The sequence below is a fragment of the Lampetra fluviatilis genome, chromosome 47, assembly GCF_964198595.1.
Source record: "Lampetra fluviatilis chromosome 47, kcLamFluv1.1, whole genome shotgun sequence".
Lineage (NCBI taxonomy): Eukaryota > Metazoa > Chordata > Hyperoartia > Petromyzontiformes > Petromyzontidae > Lampetra > Lampetra fluviatilis.
In genome coordinates, this window is record NC_136321.1 from 3,094,147 (window position 1) to 3,109,503 (window position 15,357).

General features: G+C 57.2%; 1 protein-coding gene and 1 non-coding gene across 2 annotated transcripts in view; both read left to right on the forward strand.

Annotated features, from left to right (window-relative positions):
• The window catches only part of QKI (QKI, KH domain containing RNA binding), a 211,100-nt gene extending 199,229 nt beyond the window's left edge, over window positions 1–11,871 (forward strand). The window contains exon 7 of the mRNA XM_078877239.1: window positions 11,686–11,871. Within this exon, the coding sequence (XP_078733365.1) occupies window positions 11,686–11,702 (17 nt within the window). The 3' untranslated portion in view covers window positions 11,703–11,871. The remainder of the gene's footprint in view (window positions 1–11,685) is intronic.
• Window positions 11,872–12,323: 452 nt separating this feature from the next.
• On the forward strand, window positions 12,324–12,430 carry LOC144947960 (U6 spliceosomal RNA). The gene has a single exon (XR_013640120.1). It is a non-coding gene; the product is annotated as a U6 spliceosomal RNA (small nuclear RNA).
• The last annotated feature ends 2,927 nt before the right edge of the window (window positions 12,431–15,357 follow it).

Here is a 15,357-nt window from a genome sequence, read left to right on the forward strand (position 1 = left end):
AGAGGTATATTTAGCTCGCTGTGGGGGGGAGGTAAGTGTATTGTTTGCCCCCCACTCCCCACACCTGGAGCCCCCCTCCCTTTCTTCTCATGTTCCTCTCTTGCATCTCGATTCGCACGGTACAGACGCGTGCTCCCCACGTGCTTCCCACGTGCTCACCACGTGCTCACCACGTGCTCCCCACGTGCTTCCCACGTGCTCACCACGTGCTCACCACGTGCTTCCCACGTGCTCACCACGTGCTCACCACGTGCTTCCCACGTGCTCACCACGTGCTCACCACGTGCTCATCACGTGCTCACCACGTGCTTCCCACGTGCTCCCCAACGTGCTTCCCAACGTGCTTCCCACGTGCTCCCCGCGTGCTCCCCACGTGCTCACCACGTGCTAACCACGTGATCCCCCACGTGCTCCCCACGTGCTCACCACGTGCTAACCACGTGATCCCCCACGTGCTTCCCACGTGCTCCCCGCGTGCTCCCCACGTGCTCACCACGTGCTAACCACGTGACCCCCCACGTGCTTCCCACGTGCTCCCCGCGTGCTCCCCACGTGCTCACCACGTGCTAACCACGTGATCCCCCACGTGCTTCCCACGTGCTCCCCGCGTGCTCCCCACGTGCTCACCACGTGCTAACCACGTGATCCCCCACGTGCTCACTACGTGATCCCCAACGTGCTCACCACGTGCTCCCCATCTATGCGTCGGTCGCGTTAGGTGGAGTCGGGCGGGCGGGCGGATCTGGAGCTGCGGGAGGAGGGTAACTTGTGGTGGGGGGCAGACGACACAATGACACGAAACAGAATCCCCGCCAGCCTCCCAACGTGGCCCCCGATCCTCCCCCGTGTCCAGGGAGAGTGGCACGGCGCCTGATAGCCACACCACTACCCCCCCACCCCCCACCCCCAGGTGTACACGTGCGTGTGTACGTATGTGTGTGTACCTGTGCGCGTGTACCTGTGCGCGTGTACCTGTGCGCGTGTACCTGTGCGCGTGTACCTGTGCGCGTGTACCTGTGCGCGTGTACCTGTGCGCGTGTACCTGTGCGCGTGTACCTGTGCGCGTGTACCTGTGCGCGTGTACCTGTGCGCGTGTACCTGTGCGCGTGTACCTGTGCGCGTGTACCTGTGCGCGTGTACCTATGGGTAGGCGGGGGCGTAGCGGTCACCGCACTGCGCTAAGAAACCCGGCGACCCAAGTTCGATTCCCGCTCGCGGCAACCGACTTTCAGTGACGATTGTCTGAACGGGTCCTGGGCCTCCCCTAGGTCGACTCAGCCGCAAATGAGTACCTGGTGCGATGAGTAAACATCGCCAAACGGGAGACAAAGGCGGCCGGGCGCGGTGTTGGCAACCCACCCCCTCGTGTGCCGTGCCGGCCTTCATAGGTGCTCGCTAACAGCACTTGCCCCTACAGTCTGCTAAGGCTACACGGGGGATTTTTGCCCATTGGGCACGTCACGTTATAAACCCCCCGAGAGAGAGAGAGGGGGGGGGGGGCACTCAGACGCAGGCGTCAACCCCGGGGTCGATGAACCCTCGTCAGAGGCCGAACTGGTCGAAGCCACCTCGGTGGATCTCGGAAACTACGAGCATTGTTGAGCAAACCAGGTGCTATAGGCTGCCGCTGCTGCTGCTGCTCATGTGGTAGCGCGACTAGGCTGTGGGCAGCAGAGGGCAGCAGCGCAGCAACATTCACCGCTGCCCTTTTGCTTGTGCCCCCCTCCTCCTCCTCCCCCGTCACCTGACCCCCCCTCCCCCTCACCGAGCCACGCTGACCGGGCCCGTCAACCACGAACCATTAACGACCGCCACGGACCCGCACACACGTGGGGGAGGCCCTCATCCAGCAGTGGATTGACACAGCGGCTGTACAAGTGCACACACACACACGTGCACACACGCACGCACGCACACACACACACACAACAAAGTTCAAACAAAGATCCCCCGTATAGCCTGTAACAGACTGTAGGGGCAAGTGTTGTTAGCGAGCACCTATGAAGGCCGGAATGGTACACGAGGGGGTGGGTGACCAGCACCACGCCCGACCGCCTTTGTCTCCCCAGTGGCGATGTTTACACATCGCACCGGGTACTCATTTGAGGCTGAGTCGACCTAGGGGAGGCCCAGGACCGGTTCAGATAATCGTCACTGGGTGTTGGCCGTGAGCGGGAATCGAACTCGGGTCGCACGGGTTCATAGCGCAGCGCGCTAACCGCTCCACCACCGCTCCCCCAACACGCACGCGCGCACGTGCACGCGCGTGTGTTGAGACCTGCCCAGGGGTTCTCCACGCGGCAGATTCCTCCTCTCTGTCACCTTCACACTCGAGGTGGTACTGCTCGGCCCCACGGCCCCCTCGCGTGCGCTGGCTAGGTTGTGTGTGCGTCTCTAACCAACTCGTGCTCACGTCTCTACCCCCCCCCCCCACTAGCTCTCTGCCCCCCCACCCACCCTCCCCACTAACTCCCCCCACCCTCCCCACTACCAGCTGCAAGGCCACGTTGTTGTGACCGGCTCGGTACTCGTGTGTTGTGTCCGCGTTGTGTCTCAGCCACAGACTGAACTAACTCACCAATCCACCCACCCACCCACCCTCTACCCCCCACTACCACCCACTACCACCCACTAACTCGAGCTCTCAGTGCTCGCGTCTTTGCCTTGTGTGTCAACAACAATTAAGGTGCCACTCGCTAACAGCGCTTGCCCCCACAGCCTGTTAAGGCTGACGCGGTGGGATCTTTGTCTCTGTGTGCGAGTGTGTGTGAGTGCGTGTGTGAGTGTGTGTGCGTGTGTGTGTGTGTGTGCGTGTGTGTGAGTGTGTGTGTGCGAGTGTGTGCGAGTGCGTTTGTGTGTGTGTGTGCGGGTGTGTGAGTGTGTGTGTGCGAGTGTGTGTGTGCGAGTGTGTGTGTGCGAGTGTGTGTGTGAGTGAGTGTGTGTGTGCGTGTGTGTGAGTGAGTGTGTGTGTGCGTGTGTGTGTGAGTGAGTGTGTGAGTGTGTGCGTGTGTGTGCGTGTGTGTGTTGCGAGCCATCCAAGCCCAGTTGTGACTGGACCCTGTTCGCTAACCGTGCTTGGTGGTGGTGGTTGTTGTTGTTGTTGTCGCTGCGTGGTGGTGGTGGTGGTGGTTGGCGTACGCCGCAGGAGCCGTGGCGAGTAAACTGCGAAGGCACCACGACCTGCGGGTCCATCCTTACCAGAGGATTGTGGCCGCAGACCGAGGTCAGTGGTGCATGAGCACGTGCGTCTTGTCGCTTGTCACGTGTTGTGACCCCCCCCTCACTGGACTCAGTGCATGCCCCCCCCCCCAGCCCCCCCCCCCCAGCCCCCCCCAAACCACCCAGCCCCCCACCACCATCTGTCTTACAAGTCGACGCGTTCATTCACTTGGTGTTTCATTCACTTGGTGTTTCGTTCACTTGGTGTTTCATTCACTTGGTGTTTCATTCACTTGGTATTTCGTTCACTTGGCGTTTCGTTCACTTGGCAGCTCCCAGGAATGTCAGGATTAGTCTTTTTTCTAAAACTCGTTCACACCTCCACACACCACCGCCGTAGTGTTACTGGGGATCGCACCGTGGACTTGCGATCCAGAGGTTCGATTCCCATCTCCCTTGGTGCGGCGGCCGAAAGGATTTGGTGGCACAGATTTCTCTTAGAAATAAAATGTCCCATCCGTGAAAACACGAGCTTCATAGCTCATCGGATTCTGGCAGTCGAAATGACGATTCTGATGTAAATGGTCACCGCCGCCGCGGTGAAGCCGGCAGGGATTCTGTGTGGTGGGGAGAAGTGCGGCCACTCCAACCTCCTTCAAGACATCGTCTGGCACAGCGTGGAAGAGTAGGCCAATTACCCCCCCCCCCCCCCCCAGGGCAGTGGAGCGAGTGAGCACTTTCACGGCGGCGCCTTTACCTTTCTAGCAGCACCACCGCATCCTGAAGAAATGGGTTTCGGTATTCAGGCAAATTGAAAGGGGATTTTAACACCGTAGTTGTATTGACACGTGCGCGTGTGTGTGTCTGTATATATGTGTACACACATTCGTTAATAGCACTGTACGTGGCCTTAAACAAATATACAAATTATATAATAGGCGACGTTTCGGGACATGGGCCTTCTTCACAGCACATGGAGAGAGAGAGGGCAGAGAGGTAGCGTGAGTGGCTACGAGCCGGAGCCGGCTCTTGACAGCGATGAGTGTATCTCGTGGTCTGTAACATTAAAAACCCTCCTGTATAATAATAATCATAGGGGTTTTCCCCTTTTTTCTGGCAACAAAACTGAAACCTTTTTTTACGAGGAATCACATCTGCATTAACCACAATGCTTGTGGTCAAAATGCAAGCAAAAAACACACTCTGATAATAAATGCATTGTCCTTGAAACTGATTGGTCCACGCCAGAGACGGCTTTCTTTTGAGCCTCGTCTCAATTGGTGCTAGACCAGAGGACGCCAAAAGGCGTACACAGCTCAAAGACAATGCACTATCAAAGTAATGTGAGCTCGGGGTGAGCATCTACATCATTAGACCTTCTTTGCCAGTACCAAAATATAATCATAGGGTTTTTCCCCTTTTTCCTGGCAACAAAACTGAAACCTTATTTTACGAGGAATCACATCTGCATGAACCACAATGCTTGTGGTCAAGTATTGTGGTTAATGCACACGGGGTTACAGTTTTGTTTGCCAGAAAAAAGGTGGGGAAACCCCTATGATTATATTTTGGTACTCGCAAATGAGTTCTAATCATGTAGATGCTCACCCTCCAGTAGCAGCGTTGCGACTGTGCCCACCGAGGAGAGGCCCGCACAACGCGTAACGACGCAATGCCCCCGATCCACAAACACGAAGCAGACATCACGACGATGAACTCCTGATGCGGCTGTCCGGGCTTGACCCCCTGGACGTGGCAGGGCAGTTGGCGCTCTGCATCTCCGCGCATCAGGCGCCGTATGCAAACTCTATTCGGGACCACCCCCCCCCCCCCCCCGTGTAAGCCAGAGGTCGCAAACGGGTTTTGATTTCTTACCCGTACCCGGCCGCACCAGGGTCGCAAATGGGTACCCGTACCCTACCCGTACCCTACCCGAAATGAGTGACAAACGGTTACTCACCAGTGACTCACGGCCTACCCGTACCCGTACCCGGCCGCACCAGGGTCGCAAACGGGTACCCGTACCTGGCCGGGTACGGGTAGCCGGGTATCGGGTAGGGTACGGGTATCGGGTACCCGGATGCGACCTCTGGTGTAAGCCTCGCGTGGCTTGCCACTTGAGACGCCCTCCCTTCGTCAGATCTTACACGGATCGGCGTCGCGGAGATTTTACCCAATCAATTATTTCCGACAGCGGACAACTTTTCTTTTTTCCTTTCTTCAAATGTTCCCCGATTCACGATCGCGCGTTTGACCAGCGTCGATTCCACATTGGCCGTGGATCAAATCGCGCCCCCACAACAGGCGCGTGGCATTTTACACAAAGATCCTCCCAAGTAGAGCCTTCGTATTGTTGGGGCAAGTGCTGTTAGCGAGCACCTATTGCACAGACACACGTGTGTGTCTGTGCGCGTGCGTGGTGCTGGCCACCCACCCCCTCGTGTGCCGTGGCGGCCTTCACGGGTGCTACTCGCTAACAGCACTTGCCTGCCCCCCCCCTACCGCCGGTTAAGGCGATACGGGGGATCGCTGCCTTCGTGTGTTCGTGGGAATCTCTCTCGGGATGAAACGCCAATTGACGTGATCCGCAGATTGGTTGTTCATCCATTCTCGCCTGCGCGCGAGCTCACTGCATGTGTCGCACTTGCCACAGTCGACCGTTCATCATTGCACCTCTCATCATCTCCCGAGTGCCAACTTCTCATCACCTCCCGAGTACCAACCTCTCATCATCTCCCGAGTGCCAACTTCTCATCATCTCCCGAGTACCAACTTCTCATCACCTCCCGAGTACCAACCTCTCATCATCTCCCGAGTGCCAACTTCTCATCACCTCCCGAGTACCAACCTCTCATCATCTCCCGAGTACCAACTTCTCATCACCTCCCGAGTACCAACTTCTCATCATCTCCCGAGTGCCAACTTCTCATCACCTCCCGAGTACCAACCTCTCATCATCTCCCGAGTGCCAACTTCTCATCATCTCCCGAGTACCAACTTCTCATCACCTCCCGAGTACCAACCTCTCATCATCTCCCGAGTGCCAACTTCTCATCACCTCCCGAGTACCAACCTCTCATCATCTCCCGAGTACCAACTTCTCATCACCTCCCGAGTACCAACCTCTCATCATCTCCCGAGTGCCAACTTCTCATCATCTCCCGAGTACCAACCTCTCATCATCTCCCGAGTACCAACTTCTCATCACCTCCCGAGTACCAACCTCTCATCATCTCCCGAGTACCAACTTCTCATCACCTCCCGAGTACCAACCTCTCATCATCTCCCAAGTGCCAACTTCTCATCACCTCCCGAGTACCAACTTCTCATCACCTCCCGAGTACCAACCTCTCATCATCTCCCGAGTACTAACTTCTCATCACCTCCCGAGTACCAACCTCTCATCATCTCCCAAGTGCCAACTTCTCATCACCTCCCGAGTGCCAACTTTTCATCACCTCCCGAGTACCAACCTCTCATCATCTCCCGAGTACCAACTTCTCATCATCTCCCAAGTGCCAACTTCTCATCACCTCCCGAGTGCCAACTTCTCATCACCTCCCGAGTGCCAACTTCTCATCATCTCCCGAGTGCCAACTTCTCATCATCTCCCAAGTGCCAACTTCTCATCACCTCCCGAGTACCAACCTCTCATCATCTCCCGAGTGCCAACTTCTCATCACCTCCCGAGTACCAACCTCTCATCATCTCCCAAGTGCCAACTTCTCATCACCTCCCGAGTACCAACCTCTCATCATCTCCCAAGTGCCAACTTCTCATCACCTCCCGAGTACCAACCTCTCATCATCTCCCGAGTACCAACTTCTCATCACCTCCCGAGTGCCAACTTCTCATCACCTCCCGAGTGCCAACTTCTCATCATCTCCAGAGTGCCAACCTCTCATCATCTCCCGAGTACCAACCTCTCATCATCTCCCGAGTGCCAACCTCTCATCACCTCCAGAGTGCCAACCTCTCATCATCTCCCGAGTGCCAACCTCTCATCATCTCCAGAGTACCAACCTCTCATCATCTCCCGAGTGCCAACCTCTCATCATCTCCAGAGTACCAACCTCTCATCATCTCCCGAGTGCCAACTTCTCATCATCTCCAGAGTGCCAACCTCTCATCACCTCCCGAGTGCCAACCTCTCATCACCTCCAGAGTGCCAACCTCTCATCATCTCCCGAGTGCCAACTTCTCATCACCTCCCAAGTGCCAACTTCTCATCATCTCCCGAGTGCCAACTTCTCATCATCTCCCGAGTTCCAACCTCTCATCATCTCCCGAGTACCAACTTCTCATCACCTCCCGAGTACCAACCTCTCATCACCTCCCGAGTGCCAACTTCTCATCACCTCCCGAGTGCCAACTTCTCATCACCTCTCGAGTGCCAACTTCTCATCATCTCCCGAGTGCCAACTTCTCATCATCTCCCGAGTGCCAACTTCTCATCACCTCCCGAGTACCAACTTCTCATCATCTCCCGAGTGCCAACTTCTCATCACCTCCCGAGTGCCAGCTTCTCATCACCTCTCGAGTGCCAACTTCTCATCATCTCCCGAGTGCCAACTTCTCATCATCTCCCGAGTGCCAACTTCTCATCACCTCCCGAGTGCCAACTTCTCATCACCTCCCGAGTGCCAACTTCTCATCATCTCCCGAGTGCCAACTTCTCATCATCTCCCGAGTACCAACTTCTCATCATCTCCCGAGTGCCAACTTCTCATCACCTCCCGAGTGCCAACTTCTCATCACCTCCCGAGTGCCAACTTCTCATCATCTCCCGAGTGCCAACTTCTCATCACCTCCCGAGTACCAACTTCTCATCACCTCCCGAGTGCCAACTTCTCATCATCTCCCGAGTGCCAACTTCTCATCACCTCCCGAGTACCAACCTCTCATCATCTCCCGAGTACCAACTTCTCATCACCTCCCGAGTGCCAACTTCTCATCACCTCCCGAGTGCCAACTTCTCATCACCTCCAGAGTACCAACCTCTCATCATCTCCCGAGTGCCAACTTCTCATCACCTCCCGAGTGCCAACCTCTCATCCTCTACCCTTGCCTCCATCCCACTGAGTCCCACCCCCTCTCCCCCTGCCACTGTGTGCGATATCTTCCATGGGAAGACACCTGCTGACGCTCGTGTCGACGTCTTCGTCACTGTGCCTGGCTGCAGCTGCCTTGTCACTCCGTTGCGGCCCTTGTCCTCTATCCGATGGCGTGAATGTAACCGTAGCAGTAGAGAGAGAATGGTGACTGGAAACTCGATGCCTTCATTGCCCTAGAGGCGCTTCCTTCCCCTCCACTGTACCGCCCGCCCGCCCGCTCGCTCGCTGCGCTTTTATCCGCCCGGTGCGCTCCGCTCGTTGTTGTGAGCTTCGCCTCGGTTGTTGTTGTTGTGGTTGTTGTGGTTGCTGTGGGAGGGCGGCTGCCTCCGATGCTACGTCTACTGAGAAGAGCGGCCCGTCGCAGAGACGAGGCTGAGTCGATGTCACTGTTGCGGGATAGTTGCATTATGCTGGTTACTGTCACGGGACGCGCAGGCTCGCTCTGCGCGCCCGTGGGCAGACCTAGAGGTAGCGGAGTCGCGTGTTAGTCCATCAGCTGCCCCGTGCCGATAATATCCGGCAGCGTTTGTGTCCGCGAGTCGCTCGTGTGGAATTGTCTCGGCCGACGACGACGACGACGACACCCGCGGCAAGGGGACCCATTGGCTCGTGTCAGAGGAGCTCACAACTAGCGCTGATGAAATGGGTGCAGATGATTGTTTGGTTGAAACAGATGCTGGTCGATACTATTGGTCTCGAAGCCAGGAGCTGATGAGTATTATTCTTGTTGTTGTTGTTGTTTTGTGTTGTTGTTGTTGTTATTATTGCCGAGCGAACTGCAGATACAGAGAGATGATTCTATATTTCACACATCGTGTTATACTGTGTGTTCACTGTCATGTGCGTGAGTGACACATTGCTCCTCCACCCGCCGACCCACCCACCCGCTCACCCACCCGCACACCCACCTACCCATCCATCCACTCACTCACCCGCCGACCCACCCACCCGCACACCCACCTACCCATCCATCCACTCACTCACCCGCAGACGTACGAACCCACTCACTCAGCCACTCACCTACCCGCTCGCTCACCTACCCCTCTATCCACTCACTCACCCGCTGACCCACCAACCCAATCAGACACTCACCCACGCGCTTACTCACCTACCCCTCTATCCACTCACTCACCCGCTCACCAACCAACCCAATCAGACACTCACCCACGCGCTTACTCACCTACCCCTCTATCCACTCACCAAACTGCTGACCCACCAACGCACTCATCCACCCACTCACCCGCCAATACCCCTACCCACACGCTCACCCACTCACTCACTCGGCAAGCTGCTCACGCACTCACTCGACCACCAGCTCACCCACCCACCCACCACGCACTCACCCGTTCGCCTGCCCTGCCTGCCTGCCTGTCCCCCTACTCGCGAGGCCCTGGCCCTGCTGTAGGCGCCAGTGATGGGTGATAGGCGATAATGATGATGGTGATGGTAGTGGTGGTGGGTGATGGTGGGTGATGGTGGTGATGGTGGAGGTGCAGGGGGGTGCACCCCGGCTGGTGGAGGTCCCAGCGGTGTGGTCGTTATATCGCACCGAGGTCTCGAGTCATTTTGAAACAGAATTTTTGTTTTCATTTAAAAATAAAAGTTCCCATAGCGTAACTACGATAACTTTCGTGTATTTTTATCTTTTTTTTTGTTTTTTGTTTTAAGATGTCATTCTTACCTCCGTTGTCCCCTCCCGCCCCCTCCCCGCGCTATCGATGCCACGTGGTCTCATTAAGGGGGGGGGGTCGCCCCCCGTCTCTGTCTCCATATTATATTTGTGTAAACTTACAAACACAAATACATCAATACATTTCATGCAGCGTCTTCTCTTGGCAGATTCCAGGGCAGGCAGAGCTGTCACGGGGGATAGGGGGGGTGGGGGGTGGGGGGGGGGGCTTGCCCGCACAGTGCCCCCCCCCCCCACCTCATCCCGTCCACTGGCTCCGCACAAGCCGTGGGCTGTCCGCGAGAGAGACGGAATATTCTGTTCTCTCCTCGTCATTCCTTCGCTTCGTTACCCCAGAGGGCCTCCTCGAGTCCACGGCATTCTTTGCTTACGAGGGTCCCTGTCACGAATTCACGGCAGGCCAGGGGCCAATGATTGCGATCCCGCCACTCGTGCCAGCTGAGTAATGTGACAACAGTTTTTACAAATGTTGGACACCGTGGCCCAGCCTCGCGAATCACGGCCCTGGATGTTGAACGGTCCGCCGAGTGAGTGGAGCCGACGGCGCGCAGCGAGCGGTGTTAATGTACCGCACACCGCCGTGGTTACCAGGGCGGCCCGCCTGATTCGAACCGCCGGTCTCTATGCAACAAGCGGCGGACGCGCTACGAGGCCTCAAATATATAGCAAATAATCCCGCGTATGACCTTAACATATCGGCGATGAAAGTGGTGTTTGCGAGCACCGATGTAGACTGGCCGCCTTTTGTCATTTGAGGCCGAGTAGACCTAGGGGGAGACCCAGGACCGGTTAAAAAAATCCGTCAGTGGTGCTGGCGCGCAATCCGCTGCACCACCGCTCCCCATACCGTTCCTCACCAGCACACAGACTCACAGACGGAGAGTGACACTCAGGAGAGGGGCGGGCGGTGAGGGGGTCGGGGGGAGGCTGGGACACCTCGGAGCTCCGTGACCTTCCCCGTGACCTTCCCCGTGACCTTCCCCGTGACCTTCCCCGTGACCTCGCCCACCCGCGTGGCTCTGAGCACCGAGCCGACACTGCCCCTCCGCACAACCAGACGCACCGCCCTGCCGCTTCTCACGATGCTGCTGCTGCTGCTTCTCCCATGCTGCTGCTGCTTCTCCCATGCTGCTGCTGCTGCTGACCGTCGGCACGTGGCGCGTCTTTGCTTCATCTTTCTCTCTCTCGCTGATACTGCTGCTGCTGCCCCCTGCTTCCTGCTTCATCCACGTGCTCGTGACGGCGATCGAGCCGTTAACACCCCGCGCCCCATGCTAAGACCCGTGCCTGAGCTCTCGCCCCGTGTGTCTATGGGTCAATGGGTCACGCCGAGGTGCCCCATCGCTTACATTTGCGCGATCAGAATTGACACAAACGAAACTCAACTATTTTATTCAGCAGGTAAAGCTCACTCAACTACAGGCCACCTGGCCACACGTGATGATAGCTCATCATCGCCGTGGCTGATATCATCATCATCATCACACGTGGCAATCCATAGCAGCAGAAGCCAAGGGGGGGTCCCTTGAGCAACGTTGGGGCGGCGGGATTTTCAGCCATCCTATAACCCTCGCACCTCTAACATCCCGACGTTTCGGGGCCGCATCCATCGATGACCGACAGCCAGCGAGGCCGTCACTACCGACTAACAACCTTGTGTCCTTGTTTGTCTTCTCTGGCTCTGTGCGTCTCTCTCTCTCTCTCTCCACGTTTAACCCTCAGCCGCCAACGGCAACTAACCCCATGCTGCTCCTACTGCTGCTGCCGTCTGTGAACTGTGATCCTGGCGCCGGTACTCGGCCGGGAGCCCTCCCCGTGAGCCGCCCGTGGTCCCCACGGCCGCCTCCACGCGCACGCCGCTGCCGCACTGCCCGCGTCTCTGAGCTGGTGGGGGGGGGGGGTGACCGTCTCCAGGTTGTGGTCAACCCCCTGCCTCCCCCCCCCCTAACCCACGCCCCCCCCCCCCAAGCCCCCACACACACCGCGAGGGATGAAGACCAACGCAGCCCTCCTCCTCATTGCATCCTCCTCCAGCCAGCGACCCCCACACACGTCCAGCCGTGCTGCAGGAGTCTAAACTGTGCCCCGACTCTCACGACCGCGACCACCACCGTCAACAACAACAACAGCAGCAGCAGCAGCAACGACAACAACGAGACCCCCGCCCGCCTCGCCGCGCGCTGTTGGGAACAGCAGCAACAACAACAACAGCAGCAGCAACAACAGCAGCAGCAGCAACAACAGCAGCAACAACAGCACTGTCCCACTGGCTGTGAAGAGGGAGACACTGAAATGTGTTCGTTCTCGAGACAGACGCCGGCACCGTGGCTGAGAGAGAGAGGGAGCGGAGAGAGAGAGAGGTACTTGCTCCGGCAGTACAGACACTAAGATTGGGACGATACAGAGAAGATTAGCATGGCCCCAGCGCCAGGATGACACGCGAATTCGTGAAAAAAAAGAGAGAGAGGAGAGAGAGGGAGGGGAGGGAGAGAGGGAGGGGGGAGAGAGGGAGGGGGGAGGAGGAGGTTCGCGTCCACTCTGGAGGCGGAGGGTTGGCGTGGCCAGGTTGTGATGGGTGTGGTGGTGGTGGTGTGAGAGGGGTGTGCGTGGTGGTGGTGGTGGTGCCGTGTGAGTGTTGGTGGTGCGGTGTGAGAGAGGTGTGGTGGTGGTGGTGTGAGTGGTGGTGGTGTGCGTGGTGGCGCGCAGGCGGTGCAACTGCGCCGGTCTCCCCCCCCCCCGGGGAAGGCTGGAGTGGGGGTGCGGGTGGGGGGCAGGCCCCGAGCTACGAAGAGAAGGGGGCGGAGTTAGACAGCCCCCCCCCCAAACCAATTTAAGTTCGTGGACCAAGGCCGACCAGAGAGGGACGATGGCCTCGGGTGGGGGCTGTGATGGGGGGTGGGTGGGATGGGGGTGGGGGTGTGATGGGGGGGTAGATGGGATGGGGGGTGGGGGTGAGATGGGGGTGGGTGGGATGAGGGATGGGGGTGTGATGGGGGGTGGGGGTGTGATGGGAAGAGTGACACTGGGTGAGGAGTGACACTGGGTGGGGAGTGACGCTGGGGGCGAGGGGTGGATGTGAATTCAGTCCCAGATGAAGCCCCCACCCCTCTCCAATTCACAGGGACCCCCCCCCCCCCACCGACCCCCCCCCCCTGGAGAGGCGGGGTGAGGGCCTAAAAGGCAGAGCCCCCGTCTCGTCCACCATCAAAACGCAAAGACAAAGGTCCTTCATGTAGCCTCAATTGGCTGTTGGGGCAAGTGCTGTTAGCGAGTAACACCCATCAAGGTCGACGCGGCACGCGTGGGGTGGTTGGCCGGCACCACGCCCGGCTACTTTGCACATCGCCACTAGGAACTCGCTTGAGGCTGAGTCGACTTAAAGGAGGCGCAGGGCCGGCTCGTCACTGGCTTTGGTGGTGAGCCGGAAATCGACCTCGGATCGCCAGGTTCCTAGCGAAGCACGCTAACCGCTGCGTCACCGCTCCCCACACACACAGACAGACACACACACACAGACACACAGACACAGACACACAGACACACACAGACAGACACACGGACACACACACAGACAGACACACGGACACACACACACACGCACACACGCACACGGACACACACGGACACAGACACACACACAGACAGACACACACGCACACACGCACACGGGCACACGGACACACACGCACACACACACAGACACACACACAGACAGACACACACGCACACACGCACACGGACACACACGGACACAGACACACACACAGACAGACACACACGCACACACGCACACACGCACACAGTCAGACACACACACACACAGACAGACACACACGCACACACGCACACGGACACAGACACACACACAGACAGACACACACGCGCTGTGCAACTCCATTACACGCACGTGGTGGGTTCGTGCTGGTCGTCCCAACGTGGCCCTGATGATGAGCGTGCGCGTGTGTGTGTGTGTGTGCGTGTGTGCGTGTGCGTGTGTTTGTGTGCGTGTGTGTGTGCGTGCGTGTTTGTGTGCGTGTGCGTGCGTGTGCGTGTGTGGGTGTGTGTGTGTGTGCGTGTTTGTGTGTGCGTGTGTGTGAGCGTGTGTGTGCGTGTGTGTGCGTGCGTGCGTGTGTGTGTGCGTGTTTGTGTGCGTGCGTGTGTGCGCGTGCGTGCGTGTGTGCGTGCGTGTGTGTGTGTGCGTGCGTGTGTGTGCGTGTGTGTGTGTGCGTGTGTGTGCGTGTGGGAAGCGGTAGCATATGAACCTGGCGACCCGAGTTCGATTCCCGCTCACGGCTAACACCAATGACGATAGCTGAACCGGTCCTGGGCCTCCCCTTGGTCGACTCAGCCTCAAATGACTATTTGGTGCGGTGTGTAAACATCGCCACGTGGGAGATGAAGACAAAGGCTGCCGGGCGTGGTGTGCCATGCCTGCCTCTATAGGTGCTAACGGCACTTGCCCAAAAAGTATGTTCAGGCTATACGGGGATCTTTGTCGTTGTGAGTGTCAGTGAGTGAGTGAGGATGTTGCAGAGAGTATGAGTTTGAGCGTGTGTGTGTACATGTGTCTGAGTGAGTGTATATGTACATGTGAGTGTGTATGTGTACATGTGAGAGTGTGTCTGAGTGAGTGTGTGTGTGTGTACATGTGAGTGTGTATGTGTCTGAGTGAGTGTGTGTGTACATGTGTGTGTGTGTGTGTACATGTGTCTGAGTGAGTGAGTGTGTGTACATGTGAGTGTGTATGTGTCTGAGTGAGTGTGTGTGTACATGTGAGTGTGTGTGTGTACATGTGAGTGTGTGTGTATGTGTCTGAGTGAGTGTGTGTGTGTACATGTGAGCGTGTGTGTGTACATGTGTCTGAGTGAGTGTGTGTGTGTGTACATGTGTCTGAGTGAGTGAGTGTGTGTACATGTGTCTGAGTGAGTGTGTATGTGTACATGTGAGTGTGTGTGTGTACATGTGTCTGAGTGAGTGTGTGTGTGTACATGTGTCTGAGTGAGTGAGTGTGTGTCCATGTGTCTGAGTGAGTGTGTGTGTGTACATGTGAGCGTGTGTGTGTGCATGTGTCTGAGTGAGTGTGTGTGTGTACATGTGTCTGAGTGAGTGAGTGTGTGTACATGTGTCTGAGTGAGTGTGTATGTGTACATGTGAGTGTGTGTGTGCATTTGTCTGAGTGAGTGTGTGTGTGCATGTGTCTGAGTGTGTGTGTACATGTGTCAGAGTGAGTGTGTGTGTACATGTGTCTGAGTGTGTGTGTACATGTGAGTGTGTGTGTGTGTACATGTGAGTGTGTGTGTGTACACGTGTCTGAGTGTGTGTGTGTGTGTACATGTGTCTGAGTGAGTGTGTGTGTACATGTGTCTGAGTGTGTGTGTACATGTGTCTGAGTGA